This window comes from Manis javanica, chromosome 15 (genome assembly GCF_040802235.1).
Source record: "Manis javanica isolate MJ-LG chromosome 15, MJ_LKY, whole genome shotgun sequence".
Taxonomy (NCBI): Eukaryota; Metazoa; Chordata; class Mammalia; order Pholidota; family Manidae; genus Manis; species Manis javanica.
Window position 1 is genome coordinate 1,809,696 of NC_133170.1, and position 16,852 is coordinate 1,826,547.

At 39.6% G+C, this 16,852-nt stretch overlaps 1 protein-coding gene across 8 annotated transcripts in view; it reads right to left on the reverse strand.

Annotated features, from left to right (window-relative positions):
* The window catches only part of TMEM117 (transmembrane protein 117), a 381,411-nt gene that overhangs the window by 125,849 nt on the left and 238,710 nt on the right, over positions 1-16,852 (reverse strand). For all 8 annotated transcript variants that reach the window (XM_073222697.1, XM_073222696.1, XM_073222694.1 and 5 more), the window contains one exon: positions 10-107. In XM_073222697.1, the coding sequence (XP_073078798.1) occupies positions 10-107 (98 nt within the window). The remainder of the gene's footprint in view (positions 1-9; positions 108-16,852) is intronic.

Genomic DNA, 16,852 nt, shown 5'->3' on the forward strand with positions numbered 1-16,852 from the left:
ATCTCTTACCAGAATAAAATGATCCTGACATTTCCTTTCTTCCAGAACGCCCTTGCGGATTTCCCCCAGTCGGGATAGGGTTTGTCCTGTAGCATCATGTCGGTGACCTGAAGCAATGAAAGAAACTTACTTACCACTTTCAGAAACCTTACATTCAGGTCTAAATGCATATATAATTTACAGTTTATGGAGAATAAAACATGCACGTATTTTAACATTAGAATATATGGAGATATAAAGATCAGAAGAATATGCTCCCTTCATTAAAAATGTAAACAGTTCATTTGACTTTACATAATGAATGAGCATTTTTAAGGTTGTTCATCGTATCAAATATCGAGACTGTTTTTTAAACAGCAATCAAGATTACCTTATATAAGGAGGCATCTTAAAAATACTACTAACCATAGAAACAAAGCATATATAATAAATAAAACACTTTATTCTTTTAAGTTTGTCTAAATCAGAAACCCAAACATCCAAACATTTCCTGATGTGCCTGGGGTTTTACCCGTATCAGTAGTCAGAATAGTACCTTCCTTTCTCTCCCTTTTTTCCTTCAGTGACGTGTCAGGCATGGAACTTATACTGAGTTCTATGGCATATTTATTCTAATTACCGAGCATTCTCCCACCTCCAGGCCATGGCGCTCCTACCCCTTCTTCTAAGAACGGCCCACCCTCCTCTGCACATGCGCAGACTCTGCCGTCCTCTGAGCCCCGGTGGGGGGTGGGGGGCGCGCTCACTGCGCTGTCGGCTCCTTCCCCCCACGTGGCTCTGGGTCCGTCCTTCGTGTGCCACGTCACTTCCCACTCCTGTTTTACTTACACACGTACACTTTTTCTCTCTCCATTAGACTTTAACACCATTGAAAATGGGTATTTATCTCTGGTCCCTTCCGCCGCCTAAGGACCTTTTATATAAGAGACAAAAATACTTGCTCAAAGAAGAAATAGCCAAATTGATATAAATTGTTTTTAAAAAAATGCATTAGCAAAATAAATTGCTCATTGGCCATATGCCATATTAACCGTTTCAGCAATGTACAGTGTATCATAAATAGTTGACCTAGTATAAAAAGCATGTTTAAAAAATTCAGTGGGGATGGGAATGAACTGCTTTCTTCTACTACAGAAAAGCGTGTTTGGGTATCACACACACACACACACACACACACACACACACACACACACACTTTTTCCTTTTTACAGAATATCTACTTCCTCTTAAAGGGAAGAGAATTATTAAGAGAGTTTCATTAATTATGCTTTTAATTAATAACATTCAAAAAAAACCCTACAAATTCAAAATTAAGAAAATATCTACAAATGAGATAAAAATTGAGTAAGGAAGAATTTAAGAATTTTCCTCATGGATTAAAGTATGAGGCTCTTAAAGTGTTAACATTGCCTTTGAGTGTAGCTTCCAACAGTGGCCTGACTTGGACGGAGGTGATCGTTCATGATGAGCGGCTGACTCAGCGGGGAGCCCGTCCCCTCGGGGGCCCTGCAGTACCAGTGGGCTCCCCGAGGACGGCACACCCGTCCCCACACGAGCTCATCCTCCTGTGCCAACCGGTGCACAGGAAACCGTCTCGGGAGACATCCCCCGGGGGGCCGGTGCTGCACATGGTCACTAAAGACGCGACCAGACAGGGGTACAGAGACCAGCCTCCAAGAATCACTCAGTCTGCGTTCTCTTCGCCTTCTTGCTCAACGTCACTTCTTGGAGCGGAACCCCAAGCTGTCCTTGGCTGACCAAGAACCAAGCGCCTATTGGCCTTCACTGAGCCGCGCTCAGGATTCACACCAGCTCTGCCTGACTTCGCACTGAGAATGATTTTGTGTGATGTGGTTTTACTGTTGAATCTTCAGATAAGTGGCTTTAATATAGAAACCTCAGCTAATTTCTTTAAACTGTTCATTACTTTTATAATTGTGAGTGCAGCTAATATTGAGAATTCAAAAGGGAAAAATATTTGTTCCACTTATTTTTGAAAGGAAGCTTAATTACTGATGATTTTCTCATCTATTCATTTTCTTCTTGACACTTTAAAATTATAAGATTTTATTTTCTCACTCAGACTAATGCCTGTGGATCGTATCTTCAAACAAAAAGATTCATGATACTTAGCAAAATGAACAAAGGAAATTTAATAGGATAAAATTTTATTAAGCATGAATCAAATGTTACACTATTAATAAAAAATGAATAAAGGCCCACATATAAATCAAGTATAAAAATCAAACAAATATTCATATTTGACCTGATTGTTTATAGTTCATGATGCGTGATCAAAACCAAAAGTTTCTGTGATGACTGCCCTTGCACTGTTCACCATGTAAAAACTTATTCACTATGTAAGAATCCATTCACCATGTAAGAACTTGTTCTTACATAGAAGATTGGAGACTGACGAGAATTAGGCTTGAGATGGATTAATGATTGTGCATTGAGCATTGACTCCCCTATACTGAATTTTATTGTTGTTAACAACCATTTGATCAATAAATATGAGAGATGCCCTCTCAAAAAAAAATGAATAAAGGCAAAAGTAGAGAAACTTAAATTCCATATATTCTTGGGTACAAAAGAGTTTTATATCATAACTTCTCTTAAGGAAAGAGTTCTTCCAAATGCACCAATTTCATCCACTACTCCTTTGTGGCCTTCTTGAATAACAAATCTGTGTCAAATTTTATTTTTACAAAACTGCAAGGTTAAGCAAATAAATATCTAAATAAATATTTCATGTTTTCCCAGCTTCTTTAAAAGATTTAATCAATTCTGTTCAGCAATATTCATCCTGCTCCAGAAAGAGTCTGCCTGGTAATAAATATTCTCAAGAAACAGAATGATTATTGGGTGGATTGTATTCAATTTTCAATGCTTTCTCCAGGGCACTTTCTGGGAAATACTTATTATATTTTCTAGGAGGAGGCAATCTGCTGCTATAGGACCAATTATTACAGCAGCATTTTTTGTAAAAATGATGTTCAAGGATAAAAGATTTTCTCAAGAAAATGGCAAGATGAGGCAAGAAAACATTTTTTTCTGATGCCAGACAGCTGTTCTTCTTCAGCCCCAGCTCCAGCTCTTTATTTTAAGTTGTATGATCAGATCTATGTAAGGTCACTTGCAGCTAAATTGGCAGGAGCAGAGACAGTCATTAAAGGGGTGCATTCAATAAAGAAAAATCCAATTACCTTCTTCATTAGAGACATCAAATTCACCTCTGAAGTTGGTCGGGACAGTCTTTGTGGGAAACGATGCAGGAAAGAGGGGACTCGACAAGATGCCAAAAGGTTGCTGTGTAGCATAAATACAGACCTCGGTGCTTCGCCCACAGGAAGATTATCAGAATTGCAGGTCTTTCCTTCTAAGCTGGAATAAATTTGTTTAACTCTTTGAGTCTCACCATTTTTCCCTTTTACTTTCCTATCAACCAGGTCTGCACAAAATTCAGAACCTCATTATGGCCCTTATCACATTATGCCCTGCCGGGTCCCCTTCCTCAGAGGCGTACAAGCTGTTTTAGGGCATGGGGACTGTGCACTCTGAGCTAGACCGTGCACGCGGGCATTTACAAGTCAGTCAGTGACTGTAAAAGCAATGGCTTGCTCTAGGAATCTGAGAGTTGTCTCCTCTACGAGTTGAGCCTGTCTGATGCGGCACAACATTGGCAACGGAAGACAGTGTCTGCTCATGTCTGCGAAGGCGCCTCTCGGGTCACACAACTCTTAGATGCACTTTCCTTAACAACTGTCATCGCAGCCTGCCTGCGTTCTAATCACAGTTTCATGTCATGCTAGCTATTGATTTGAATTAACCTCTCTGTGCCTCAGTTTCTTACTCATCATCCATGGGCACCCAGTACATTTGAGCAGGTGTTATAATTATTGCTGCTTTAGCGTTGATATCTGGAACTTCTACCCACCCATTTGCTTTATGTGGCTGTGTGAAATAATTGGATTTAGTGTCCAAGGGTTTGACAATCAATATTATCTTTTGCATAAAAAGATCATATACTGACCATTAGAAAATGATAAAGATACAATGTTAAAATATGATAAAGTCTAAAATTGCTGTTAAAAATCCAAGGGAAGGGGAGGCCAACAACCAAAGTTTGTAATAATCTAAGCAGGTTTCTCATTCTTCAGTTTGGTCAGTACTATTTTCTTAGCTTGACCATAACCAGGTACTACATACTATACCTATATGATGTGATATAGTTTTATGTTAAGCATGTAATATAAATGAAAAAAATACTGATTTATTAGGGTGCAAGTCATAATGTAATAACAGTAACTACGGTTGCACAGCGGTCCCTCTTGAAAGAGCTATTATGTAGCAGAGTATCAATTAGCGCTCTTCTACACAAGCACAGGAACAAACACACACATGTAAGTTCGCATTCTATTTTGCAACTTCTTTTTATTTAACAATATCTTGAACATCATTATATATCAGTACCTATAAAGCTGTTTAAAATATTTCCATTTTTTTATCATCTTCTGTCATACATTTTTATGTACATTCTACTGAAATATAAAAGGTTTCTATTTCGTTCTATTTATTACATTAACAATTAAACTTAATTTAATGATGTATTTACCATGTCCCTGGATTTTTATTTCCTCTCTATGAGCATTGACAAAATTATTTAATTTCTGGGGCTTCTCCCTCTGCCCCTCCATTGCTCTATTGTACTGATATTATTTATCCTATTAACTTTTTGACTCTTTAAATACCTTATATCTCTATTTTATTTATCATCTTTAAACCATATCTTCTTCCCTCATCTATAGAGGATGAAAAAATCAGAATATTACACTTTCTTATACCATATATTATTTCTCTGTTAGGGGTTGGGGATACTTCCATATACTGGTCAATAATCAGAAGCCATGCATTTCTTTAAGCTGTAGCCCTACAATTAAATGGACTCAATGATATTTTTCAGTATTTCTGCTGGGCATTTTCCACTACTCCCGATGCCTGAACTTTGTTCTATAACACATTCTTCAGGAACGTTCATGAGAACAATGTAGCCTACAACCAAATTGTGTATTTTCTTTATGTTTAACCAATAGTTAGGCCGAGTATAAAGTAAGTGAACCAAATTATTTTCCTTAGAATTGAAGGCATTGCTTCACTTCCTCAACAATACTGGGTAGTGCCAAGGAGAAATGTGAGAAAACTGGGATCTGGAATTTTTTTTTTCCATCTTACATGTGAATTGGTTTTCATTGCTTAAATGCACCCAGTGTTTCTTTTTTATTTTGAGTGTGATAATTTTGCTAAATTTTTTATTGTTGTCTTGTCACTATTCTAGGCACAATATGCCCTTTCAGCCTGAAGATTCAAGTCTGTCTTTATTCTGTTAAATCTTTTGGGGATCCCTATTTTTTTCCTGAACCTATGATCTTATTTCACCTTCTCTCTGAATTCTTGTATCACTGCTTTGAAACCTTGGTTTACAAAGACAGTGCCTTCACTAATTTTTTAAAAATTCACTGGGTTTTTTTTAACTGCAATTTTCCTCTGGTTCCTGGTACCATTTTTCTGGAGGAGGGGTCTTCACCTGCTGTTGGATTTTCCGGTTATTTTCCTCTCTTTTAATCTTAGGGACAAAATTCTCCAGCTGGTTCCCTTGGAATCGGCCGGCATCTGAGTGATGAGTTTTCCTGGACTAGCATTCTGCAAGAGGCTCAGGCTGAGCAATGGCAGGGGCCACTTTCAATCACCAACCCCACCGCTGTTGTCCCAGGCCTCGCAGGGAGGGCCACCTGCCTTGGGGGACTGTCCTTGGTCAACCTCGCCTGAGATCAGTGGTCAGCAGACCCCCTCACAGCACTGTCTTGGAGCACAGCTCACTGTCTCTACCTGTGGGGACCCTCTGTCACAGTCTGATCTTCAGAGCTAAACATGTGGCTTCATTTTAAGGTAAAGTTAGCACCTCTGATTTTTTTGGATATACATTACATTGGTTTCAAGTCTACAGCATAGTGATTTGACAGTTACCCACATTATTAAATCCACCCCAACTAGTGTAGCTACTGTCAACATAGACAGATGTTACAGAACTACTGACTGTATTCTGTATGCTGCACTACCATCCCCGTGACTAATTTACATCATGATAGATTCTGTGCCTCTTTATCCCCTTCGCCTATGTCACCCATCCCAAGCCCTCCCTCATGAGAACCGCCAGCCACTTCTCAGTGTCTAGAAGTCTTTTGCTGTTAGGTTGATTTTGGTTTTAGATTCCACATATGAGCAAAGTTCTGGGGTTTGTCTTTCTCCATGTGGCTCATTTCTGATTCTTGTGCTCCATGTTCTTTTGGTTGATTGCCCAAATCTTCCTATTTTAAGATGAAAATTCTATATTGATATTTAAAGCGATTATTAAAAGGCTTATTTACAAATGCAGTTTTGAGTCCCTACCTGCCAAAAATAATTACTACATCTGTGATATGCTTGTCTCCTTCCTAATGGTATCCCTCAGATGACCTAAATAACATTCAAAGCTAGCTTTTAATTATCAGTGTTATTTATTATGTCCTCCCCCTCATATACTTTGTTCAAAATAAGATAATTAAACATGATACGAGTTTTTGTAGGAACTTGAACATAAGGCAGTTGCAGACTCTCTGAAAGGTGATTTTAAAGGAGAGCTTTGCTTTAAATTAGCATATGTGGTGATATAAACATTTAATTAGGATATCTGGATACACACACGTATTGTGTAAGTGAAATGTGAACACATAGTCAGGAGAATGCTAGGTATTCTGTAAGAGCATCCGGTGGGTAGAATTCTCAACTCCTAAAGGTAATAGTGATAATGCTTTCCCAACAGCGTCTCCCATCTCATAAAAAGTACAGCAAGATATGCTACTAGAAACAGATGATGTTCATGGATGTATGTAGTTACTTCTAAACACTTAAAGAAAGGTCCTTGTATCAGCATCATGACTACGATACTTTTGGGTTTTTGTAGGCCCTTGTGTGCTTGAAGTCAGCTGAGGTGATCAGTGAGGGCGCCCCATTGCTGCGGCGATTCTTCTCCTGACCCATTGATGCCACTTTCATTTAGATTTCATTGAGAATATACAGGTACACATCAGTGATAGAAACATTATTTAGAGAGAATTGTAAGCCACTTTTTGGCCCTTACTAAGCATGAACAGACAATTAAATCCAAGTTTTCAACACCAACCCGTACACTGGCATGTGCTTTGAAATTCCCTGTGTTCTGTCCCCGTCATGTAGCATTGTGTCTAGTACACTGCAGGCTCTCGGTGAACATTTGTTGAATGAATGAATAAAAGGATCAGGATCGGTAGACTACTGGATGAACAAAAGGGAATCAAGAAGGACATGGAGTGCAGAAGAGGCCAGCGGGGAAGACAGAGCACACAGACCCCCCTCAGCACTCCTTGGGTATCTTCCACTTAAACCTCGCCAGCAACTAGGATGAAGGTGTGAATGCAGGTGGCAGGAGTGGGTGGGGGGACATAGTAGGACTACAGTATGGGAACTCCTTTTCCTCCCAACCCTGTCCCTTCGCTGCCTGGAAAGTTGTACTGGAGATGTACAGTTAAGCTTCTAAAAGAGGTCTAGATGGTCCCTACCAACTCCTAGAAAAATAAAGAAATCAAATAATGATTTCAAACAAGAGGGATATTAAGCCTAAGATGCATGCATAGACACATTACCCATGTGCACAATATATCTGCTTTATTATGTGTTTTAGATGAACTAGATAAGGACACATATTAATTATACATTTTAAAGACTTAGCAGTGGTACCTTGAAATGCCTCATCCTGATGCAGACACAGTGGGCAGCTCTGGGGGAGGGTGGTGCAGAGTTGCCTCTGGAGGTGGCCAGTGGCCAGCCTGTGCATCTGTATGTGGTGGTCCTGTGGTTGGCATACCTTTGCATCCCTTGTATTATTGAATTATTCTCCCTCTTAGGACGCCCAATATGGAAACGAAGTCTAAACTGTTTCTCTGACACTAGGAAATACTGGATTGTAGAGGACCACGGGTGGAGCTTCCCCTTCTGCTGCCCATGACTCCCACCACACATGACACACCACATACACACACACACGTACACAGCCTTACACAACAGCACTTCCAGCTGAACAATCAGAAAGGATCATGCATACTCACTGAGGAGCATTAGCTGATACACAATTAAGTAAATGGATGAAATTTTTCTAAATCACCTAGTGATGCCTTGAATGAATTGCTGCAAGAAGCATCTGAAAACTGGCAAACATCTACTGGTGAACATTAAACCTGAAATGAATTCTAGCTTTTTAGAAGCACAACCAGGATTTCATAGAGCATGAATACTAATGCACCTGCTTATTACCCCCAGTGACGGCCGGCACCACTGTTTCGTGCATCTCACCTTACTGCTGGGTCCCTACTGACTTACAACGTGTCACGGACTGTTTTATTATTTAGTAAGGAAATTGGGCATGTCTCAGAATACAGAAGCATTTAGAAAAAGACACCTGAATCACCTGAATACAAAAATGTACAGTCAGAAAGCGCCTTCCCAGAAAAGTCTGCAAAATTTCAGTGTGCTAACAAATGCAAAGTAAATATGATGTGCTCCAGTACAATTTGCTTTCCACCACACTGAATTATCATTTAGAATAAATGGAAGGAATGAGAATTATTACTGGTTTTCCTGAGCAAGAAACCTGGAGAAAAATATTTACACCATCTTCTGACATGCTGTTCCTTATGGGTGGCTAAATTATCAAATCACAGCAGCCCAGCATTACATTGTTGAGCATTTATTTTTGGTTTTTATGGCCTGTAAGAATAAGTAGTTTTTCAGTATGCATAAGTTTTCTGTTTTCTTAACATGGGTAGAGAAATTAATTATATAAAATATGCAATAATATGATGGCCGTGACAATATCTATGAGTGGAGAGCCAATAGGAAGAGAAATTAACAATGTGTTCAAAATATCAAAATGTAATTGTAAGAACCATCACCCACCAAGGAGGCCTGGGAACACAGGCAGAGAAAACACCTCCTCACAGGGACAATCAGTCTCCTTTCAAGGGCCCTGCGTTCCAGTTTTCTGAAATCCTTAACACACGCGGGCCTGATGACAGAGTCAAAGACCTGGCTCGGCCCCCAGGCTCAGTACCAGATTATATGCTTGTAGAATATCATTTATCAAGATGTTTTAGTCAACTCCACAAGGTACAAATCCAAAGCTATATGCCCTTGGGGTGAAAGTTCAACCGGGTTGACATTCCTGTTACTGAATAATAAGCCAGGAAAATCCTGGTTCGTCCACATGACATAACCACCAGTGTTTGCAGAACTTGAGAGATTATAAAGGAAGCAAGCACCGAGGAGAAGGGTTTAAGTTTAAGCATTATTTCCATGTTCTGTTGTTTCCTGAAGATGGATATAATTTGACCACTGTGGACTGAGTTTGGGTGACATAAAAGCAAACTTGGAATTTAGAAGTAATAACCTGAATGTGTATCTTTGCAAAAAGAAATCCTACCAAGCATTCATGGTCTAAAAATCAAACCAAATACTTTCATTTCAAATATAAGTAAAATATGGGTTTTAGGGCATATGTGCACTTTAAAAGTTACACTAATAAGTGTGATTTAATCAAACTTTTCTGTCATTTTGTTAATATACCAGATGTAAATACACAGTCAAGATGGTCTCATTAAAATTAAGAATTTTATATATATCGAAGGGCATAAAATATACATACAAGGCATAAGGAATAAAGCTCATTAGCAGAGTATGTTCCCTCTACCTACCTTGAAAAAAAAAGGAATAAAAGCAAAGATCTTCAGGGAAGTCAAAATAGCTCAGTTGGGAGACGTTAGACTGAAGGGAAGACCTTCAGGCCTCGTGTGTACTTGTCCCATCAGATCACCCCTTCTTTCCCTATGAACCTTGTATTTAGAATCCCCATTTCCTTCTTTCTCTTTGTGGTTTTATGCTATCTGGATATAACCATAGACATAATCAAATGTTGATTAGTTATATATATTTTGTGAATTTATAGCTAAATAGAATGACACAGAATGATTTTCCTGCATGTGGCTTTTTGTTCAACATTATTTTTCTGTTTTATTTAGAGTGAAGCTTACAGTTGTATCTTTGATCTCCATTGATAATTTTTTTGCATTTTTCATATGGTTTATTTTGTACCTTTTCTCTTAATGTTGATTAATTTTGTAAAGATTTGTCAATTGTATTAGGCTTTTAAAGTTTTTCTAATATCTTAATCCTCTCTATAGTACCTTTATTTTTATCCTATTAATTTCTACTCCTATCTTTATTTCCTTCCTTCTGTTTATATGGCCAATTCTCCTGTTTTTTTCCGCCTAAGTTCTTAATGTTTCATGCTAGCCTCATTCATTTTTGGTGTTTCTTCTTTTTTAACATCATCACTATGGTGGTGGATTTATCAATTACCAAATTCTGTCAACTTATCCTTTGAAGGGGCATTAGAAGGTACATATAAATTTAAAATTGTTACACCTTCCTGGTGAACTGAAATTTTCACCATAATATAGTAACTCTCTTTAACACTAAAAATGCCTGTTTTCCCCCAAAAGTCCATATGCTTCAGAACAACATAACTACATCCATTTGTTTTGGATAGTGCTTCCTTCCCTGATGCATGTTTTCCACTCCTTTGCCTTCAGAATTTCTGTCTCTTCGTGTTTTGGGCATGACTCCTGGAAGCAGCATGTGGGGGCAGGGTTCTAGTAACAATCCCCAAGGACACTCGCCCTTGGGTCACCCCAGCCTGTAGGTCTGGTGGAGCCTGCACCTACCATAAGCTATCATTTCATGACTGTGGTGCGTGGCAGAAGGAATAGTGGTGGGTATACTGAATTTAATCACATGAGCCTTTTAAGATCAAAGAAAAACCAGATTTGAGGCTTCAGGGAGATTCACGGTGAGGGCTGTTCTCCTCTGCTGAGATGAAGGGACCATTTGGAAGGACCTGAGAGGAGCTGGGACAAGGAAAGAGGGACCTCAGCCCAACAAACCCAAGGCACTGAATTCTGCCGTAAGCTGCATGAGCTTGGAAGCGTGTTCTTCCCCAAACCCTCCATGTAAGACCCCAGGAGGGCCAATAGTGTGATTTCAGACTTGCAGATCCTAATCAGGGGACCCAGTGCAGGCCAGGCGGACTTCTGACCTACAGAGCTGTGAGCTGATAAATGGGTCTTGTCTTAGGCAACTAAGATTGTGGTCACTTGTTATACAGCAATAGAAAATCAATACACAACATACAGATGGAACTGCTTTAAGCTAATCTGTCCATCTTTGTCCTTTAACAGAAAGTTACAATAATTGTGCTAATACAATTTATTTCTATGACTTCCTTTTATATCTTGTTTTGCAGAAACTCTTTTTTCCTTCAATTTTTGCCTTCTTTCAGATCGACTGAGTTTTTATTTGCATTTCATTTCTTTTTTTCTCTATTGTTTTGGGTGCTCCTTTATTTCTATTCACTAAGAAGTTGCCCTGGAAATTTTTCTCTGCGTACATTAACTAGCAAAAGCTATGCACTCACCATCAACACTTCACTCCCAAACGATGTAAAGAGTTCAGAGTAAGTGAACCCTGATCAACCCTTTCCAACTGATATGCAACTTTTTTCAGAAACTTAATTCCATCTGGCTTTTACTAACACCTGCTTATTTTTAACAAATAAGTCATTATAGTTACTGTTTCATATAATCAGTATTTGCTTTTAATTAAAAACACATTAAATATTTTTGTTTGCAAATCCCTTCTCGCATCTCAGATTGCCTTTTTAGAGTCATTTCAAAAAATCTTAATGTTGTCTTAGAAACTTTCTTTAGTTAGGGTCTGTTAGGGATAGAGTTTGCTTTTTCTGAAAACTTGTACGTGGACCTTGTCGTCGCAGGAGAGTTTTTACAGGGCATACTATTCTAAGATTATTTTCTTTTGACACATGGAAGGTATCTTTCTCTGGACTCTACTGTTTCCAGTTAGAAATCAAGTCTCTGTCATTTCTTTACATGCAACTTGCTTTGTTCTTGTCACCTTTAAAGCTATTTTTTCCCTTGATGATATGTTGTTTCATTCTAATTTCTCTAGGTAAGAAATTTTTTCCCTGTTTTAAATATATAGTATTTTCAGCAGGTGAAGATTCATGCAGTTCAACAATCAGAGAAAATTCTTTCTTTCTTTTTTCTTTGAATGTTTCTTCTCTCTCCTAAAGTTTCCCTATTTTCACCCTCTAGAATTTTGATTAGACGCACATGAGAACATCTCACTTCATGTCTCTTACCTTCTTTTAGATATTTTCTATTTCTTTGTGAATCAGTCTAGAAAAACACATTTCAGGTGTACTTTATACTATACTAATTCTCTATCCTTGTCTAATATGCCCTTGAACCCAGCAACTAAAATTTTCATTTCAATCATTATATATTTTTTTCCAAAGATTTATGGGGTCATTTCCAAATGACCCATTCTTTCATTCTTTACTTCTCTGTTCAATTCCCTCTTCATTTATTTGAATATATTATTTGAAAATATTACTGTATGCTTTACACAGATAACTCTAAAAACTGAAATTTGTGTCCATCTAATTCTGTCGGTTGTATTTACTATTGTTTCTCAAGATACTTGCTTCTTGAGTGTTTTGTAATTTCTGATTATGCAGTCGTTGTTTATTGACATTTGATTTGTGGAGATATTTTAAGGGCTGATTTGTTAATATGTTCTTCCAGAGAGAATTTATGCAGGGTTCTGTGAAGGGTTCTGGGAAACTTCCAACCTGGAATCACTTAAATAAATTCTCAGTGTGGACTTTTGAAAACCTGCAGGTAGCGAGGATTTGGCCATCCACCCACTTGTGAAACAGCTTATGGTTAAAATCCCACTCCTCCAAGAACCCATGCCAGGACAGCCAAGTCTCTACGGGGCCTCCTCACTTGAGGAAATATTTTTCTGGTCAACTTTCTCACAGACAGTGTAGCTCTTCGAGGCTTCTGGCTTTGTGTTCATTGTTTCTGACAACGTATCTGGTCCGGACCCCTAGTTTTGTCTCCTTTTCCTCACCTGAGTGTAAAAACAAGAGTCCTGAGTCCCTGATGATTGGTGGTGCCCATGTGCTTGGCACTGACCCACTCCCTACCTATCTGGGTTTGAGTTGTATTTCATTATTGATCTCTAAGAATATCCTTTATTTTTCTAAAATAAAAAGCCCATTGTTTTGAAAAGATCGCTGCTTTTATTACCTGTTCGTTTGATTTTTTTAAAAATTAACCAGCCACGGTGTTTAGTGTTGGGAGACAGCGGCTGGCATAACTCAGGCTTTTTCATTGTTATCTTGTTCCGCACCCTTCCTATCGCCCTCATTTCAGCGTTGTATAAAACACAATTTTATAGAGAATTCATGTTTTCACCACTAGTCCTAGAAAGGCATTATTCATGTGTAGAAATAGTTAGTTCTGGAAAGAATAAAGTCATGTAATAATTTTCACAGGGGCACAGTCAAATAAACCCCATAGATTCTCTGTTTTGTTTTTAAGTTTACAATTATAGAGGCTGGTTGCACTTGAGAAATGTCTCCCCTCCCAACACATACCTCATTTGTACCTTTAATTAATCTGAAGCAGAGAAAAAGCTAATCAAATATTCACTTCTTATCTTTGGAAGCTTAACATATGTTCATTGAGAACCAATTAACATGCATCTTTTTACAATCCAGGCATTACTGTGTTTCTAGTTTTACAGGCAGGAACCTGTAGCTTGGAGAGGTGTGATAACTGGTCCGAGGTCACCAGGTGACCAGCCAGGATGCAGACTAAATGGAGGCCAAGTCCAAGCTCCTGGCTGATGGACCATGTGTCTACCTCATTGATATGAACATTTCACTCCAACTAATAATTTATTATCTATTTTCAGAATTTGTGAAAATGTTTCATTTACTCAATGCATTCAACCAATACTTCACTTACATGAAATATATAACCATTTATAAAGCACTCTTAGAAACATCAGTTCACATGCACCCATAGCCACCTGGTGCTGGGCAGGCTCAATAATCTCCACCCAGCAAGTGGAGACACAGACAGAGAAGTTTCATGACTTGGGCAGAGCAGCTTAGCACCACAGCCGAACTAGGCCATTTTACGTTCCATCCTCTTTCCTCACAGACTTGCCTTTGGAAAATGACAATTTCCTTATGAAAAGACTGAAAACATCCAGTGTGTCCTGAAAGTGAGCTGGAAAAGCCATAACCTCCCGTCCTTGGACACTGGTGCCTCTGGGTCTCAGGGCCTCGGATTCCAGCTCACACACCAGTGGCCCCCCCACCCCCACCCCCACCCCCAGTTCTCAGCCTTCTGGATTTGGGCTGGGTTATACCACCGGCAGTCCTGTCTCTCCATCTTGCAGACAGCAGATCCTGCGACTTCACAGCCTCCCCAAGCGTGCAAGCCAACTCCCACAATTAACCTCCTCCTGTACACACATGTAAATCCCTTTGCTTCTGTTTCTCTGATGAACTCTGACTAATGCAGGCCTGGGGGAGATACTACCTTAAATGATCTGCTACCTAAGGTTGTGCTGGTGCAAAGCACGCATGTCAGAGCCTCCGCCCCAGGACTTTTGCACCAGGCAGCAGAATCCACTCAACTCAATTTGATGTAGGACAGAGCAAATGCCATTTTTGTTGAAGCATTACCACAAGACTAGCCTCTCTTCTCCAGCTCTTCATGAGGCCAGGCCCGCCGTGGGGCCCAGAGCTCTTCAGACTCCGGGTGGCGAGCACAGTACACACGCAGTGTGTCAGGGGCACGCACTCCAGAGTAAAACACACTCGTGCTTCCCCAACACAACTCACGACTCACCGACTTGCTGGGATAAATACAGAGCATGAAGAGCTTAGTGTCAGTTCGGATGTGGTTTTGCCAAAATCTGAATGAAAGCAGCAGGTTTTGCCCCTAAGTAGGTTACAAAATGTTTGGTTTTTTTCTTTCAAAGCATTTGAGATTTCAGAATTGGGAATAAAGAGTTGTAAATCCAGGAGGGTTTAACTGAAATGACTGTTTATCACCCATTTCCTTCTCCAGATGCCCCTTTCTGTAGTAATTAGAAGCCGGCAACAGGCTCAGAGACCCCAGAATAGCACCCCCGTCACAGCTGCAGGGCCCCAAGGCCGCTGAGCTCCCAGGCGTCTGAAGCAGAACCCAGGACCCAGCAGTTCTGCCGAAGTCCCACGAAGGGCTCACCACACCCACAGCTGAGAGCCAGGATTGGAAGAGAGAATATTTTTGCTTTACATCCGTGTGGCTTAATCACCTAAGAAAATCAGCCAGAGTAGTTCATGTAAAATCCACCACTCTCCAGGGACAAAGTCACTTTTCCCCAAGTCTGAGAGTTTTGGATGCTACATTTTTTAAAGAATTGGGATATCATGAAAGTGGGTTGCCCATTTCATGAAACCCTGTATTTTGAGGGTCCATTTGCACTGTAATTACATTCCCTAGACGGACACCTCCCAGTTCACACTGTGCGCCAGCTGGCGGGACTGACCCTTGGTCTGCGGCTGGTCCTGTTTGTCATCTCTGTTCATTTAACTGAGCAGTTTAATCAGCTTTTGGCACAGGCCTGTGAACCTTATGTTGAAAAATCATGCCTGGTTGTTACTTAAAAGCAGGCACCCCGGAAACTCACCCGTTTTCAGCCATCTCATTGAGCACATGGTTTCCAAGAACTTAGAAGGAATAATTTAAACTATGGGTTTTTATTTATAGAACAAACCTAAGTGTTCTCAAACCCCTCGGACATCCCCTTACAGTGATGCTGACAAGTCAGTTCTGATAGCACATCTAAGTTTTCCCCTTGCATGTTGAGGGGAGAAGCACGTGACTGCTTTTCTTTGCAGGGGAAGGTTTCTGAACCTTTTTTCCATTCCTTTTACACAAAAGACCATTAAGTCTTGCAGGTTACTGGGACTTTTTTGTTGTTCTGGAGGGGCAGTAAGGTGATAGTTTACTCTTTTATTTCAGGTATAGCATGCTGTCATATCCTTTTACACATTACAAACAAGTTAATAAATTCATACTCAAGATAACATGACCTTAAGTTACATACCTTTATTTCCCAGGTTGTCCTGTTGTACGGAAGCAAATCTAACATTCTTTTAGCATCTCTAGTTTATCAAAGCCATTCTCCCAAATCTTTATTTTTTTTGCAGTGATAACTAATCATTTCATATTGCATAAATACCATTTTCTGCAAAAAAGCTTGATTTAAAGACTCCCAGAAAATGGATATTTGACATTAGTATTAAGAATGCAAAACAAGTCCTTTCCTAATTATGGCAGTGATGTGGACATGGGAGTCATTCATTCATTTATTTAATAAACATTTATTAACAATCATCTACATGAAAAAGCACTAGTCTAGATGTTTGAGCTACATCAGTGAAAACAAAAATTACAGTATTTACATTCTGGTGGAAGAAACAAAATTTGAACAATAAACATAATAAATAAGTTATATGTGATAAGGTGATAAGTGACACAGAAAAATATGATCATGGTATGAGGGATGAAGGGGCCACCAGGTGACTGCAATTGTACGTGGGGTGGTAAGGCCAGGCTTCACTGAGAGGCTGATGTTTGAGCAAAATGTACACAGGTGGGAGACGCTGTGCACCGGACAGGGGAGTGGGAGTGGGGCCTTGTCTCTGAAGTCCACCGGTCCCTCCATCTGTCACCGTCTCTGAAGACAAGAGTCAAGAAGTACCTGGTGAGGCCTGATGAGGCCCTTGCCTCTCTGT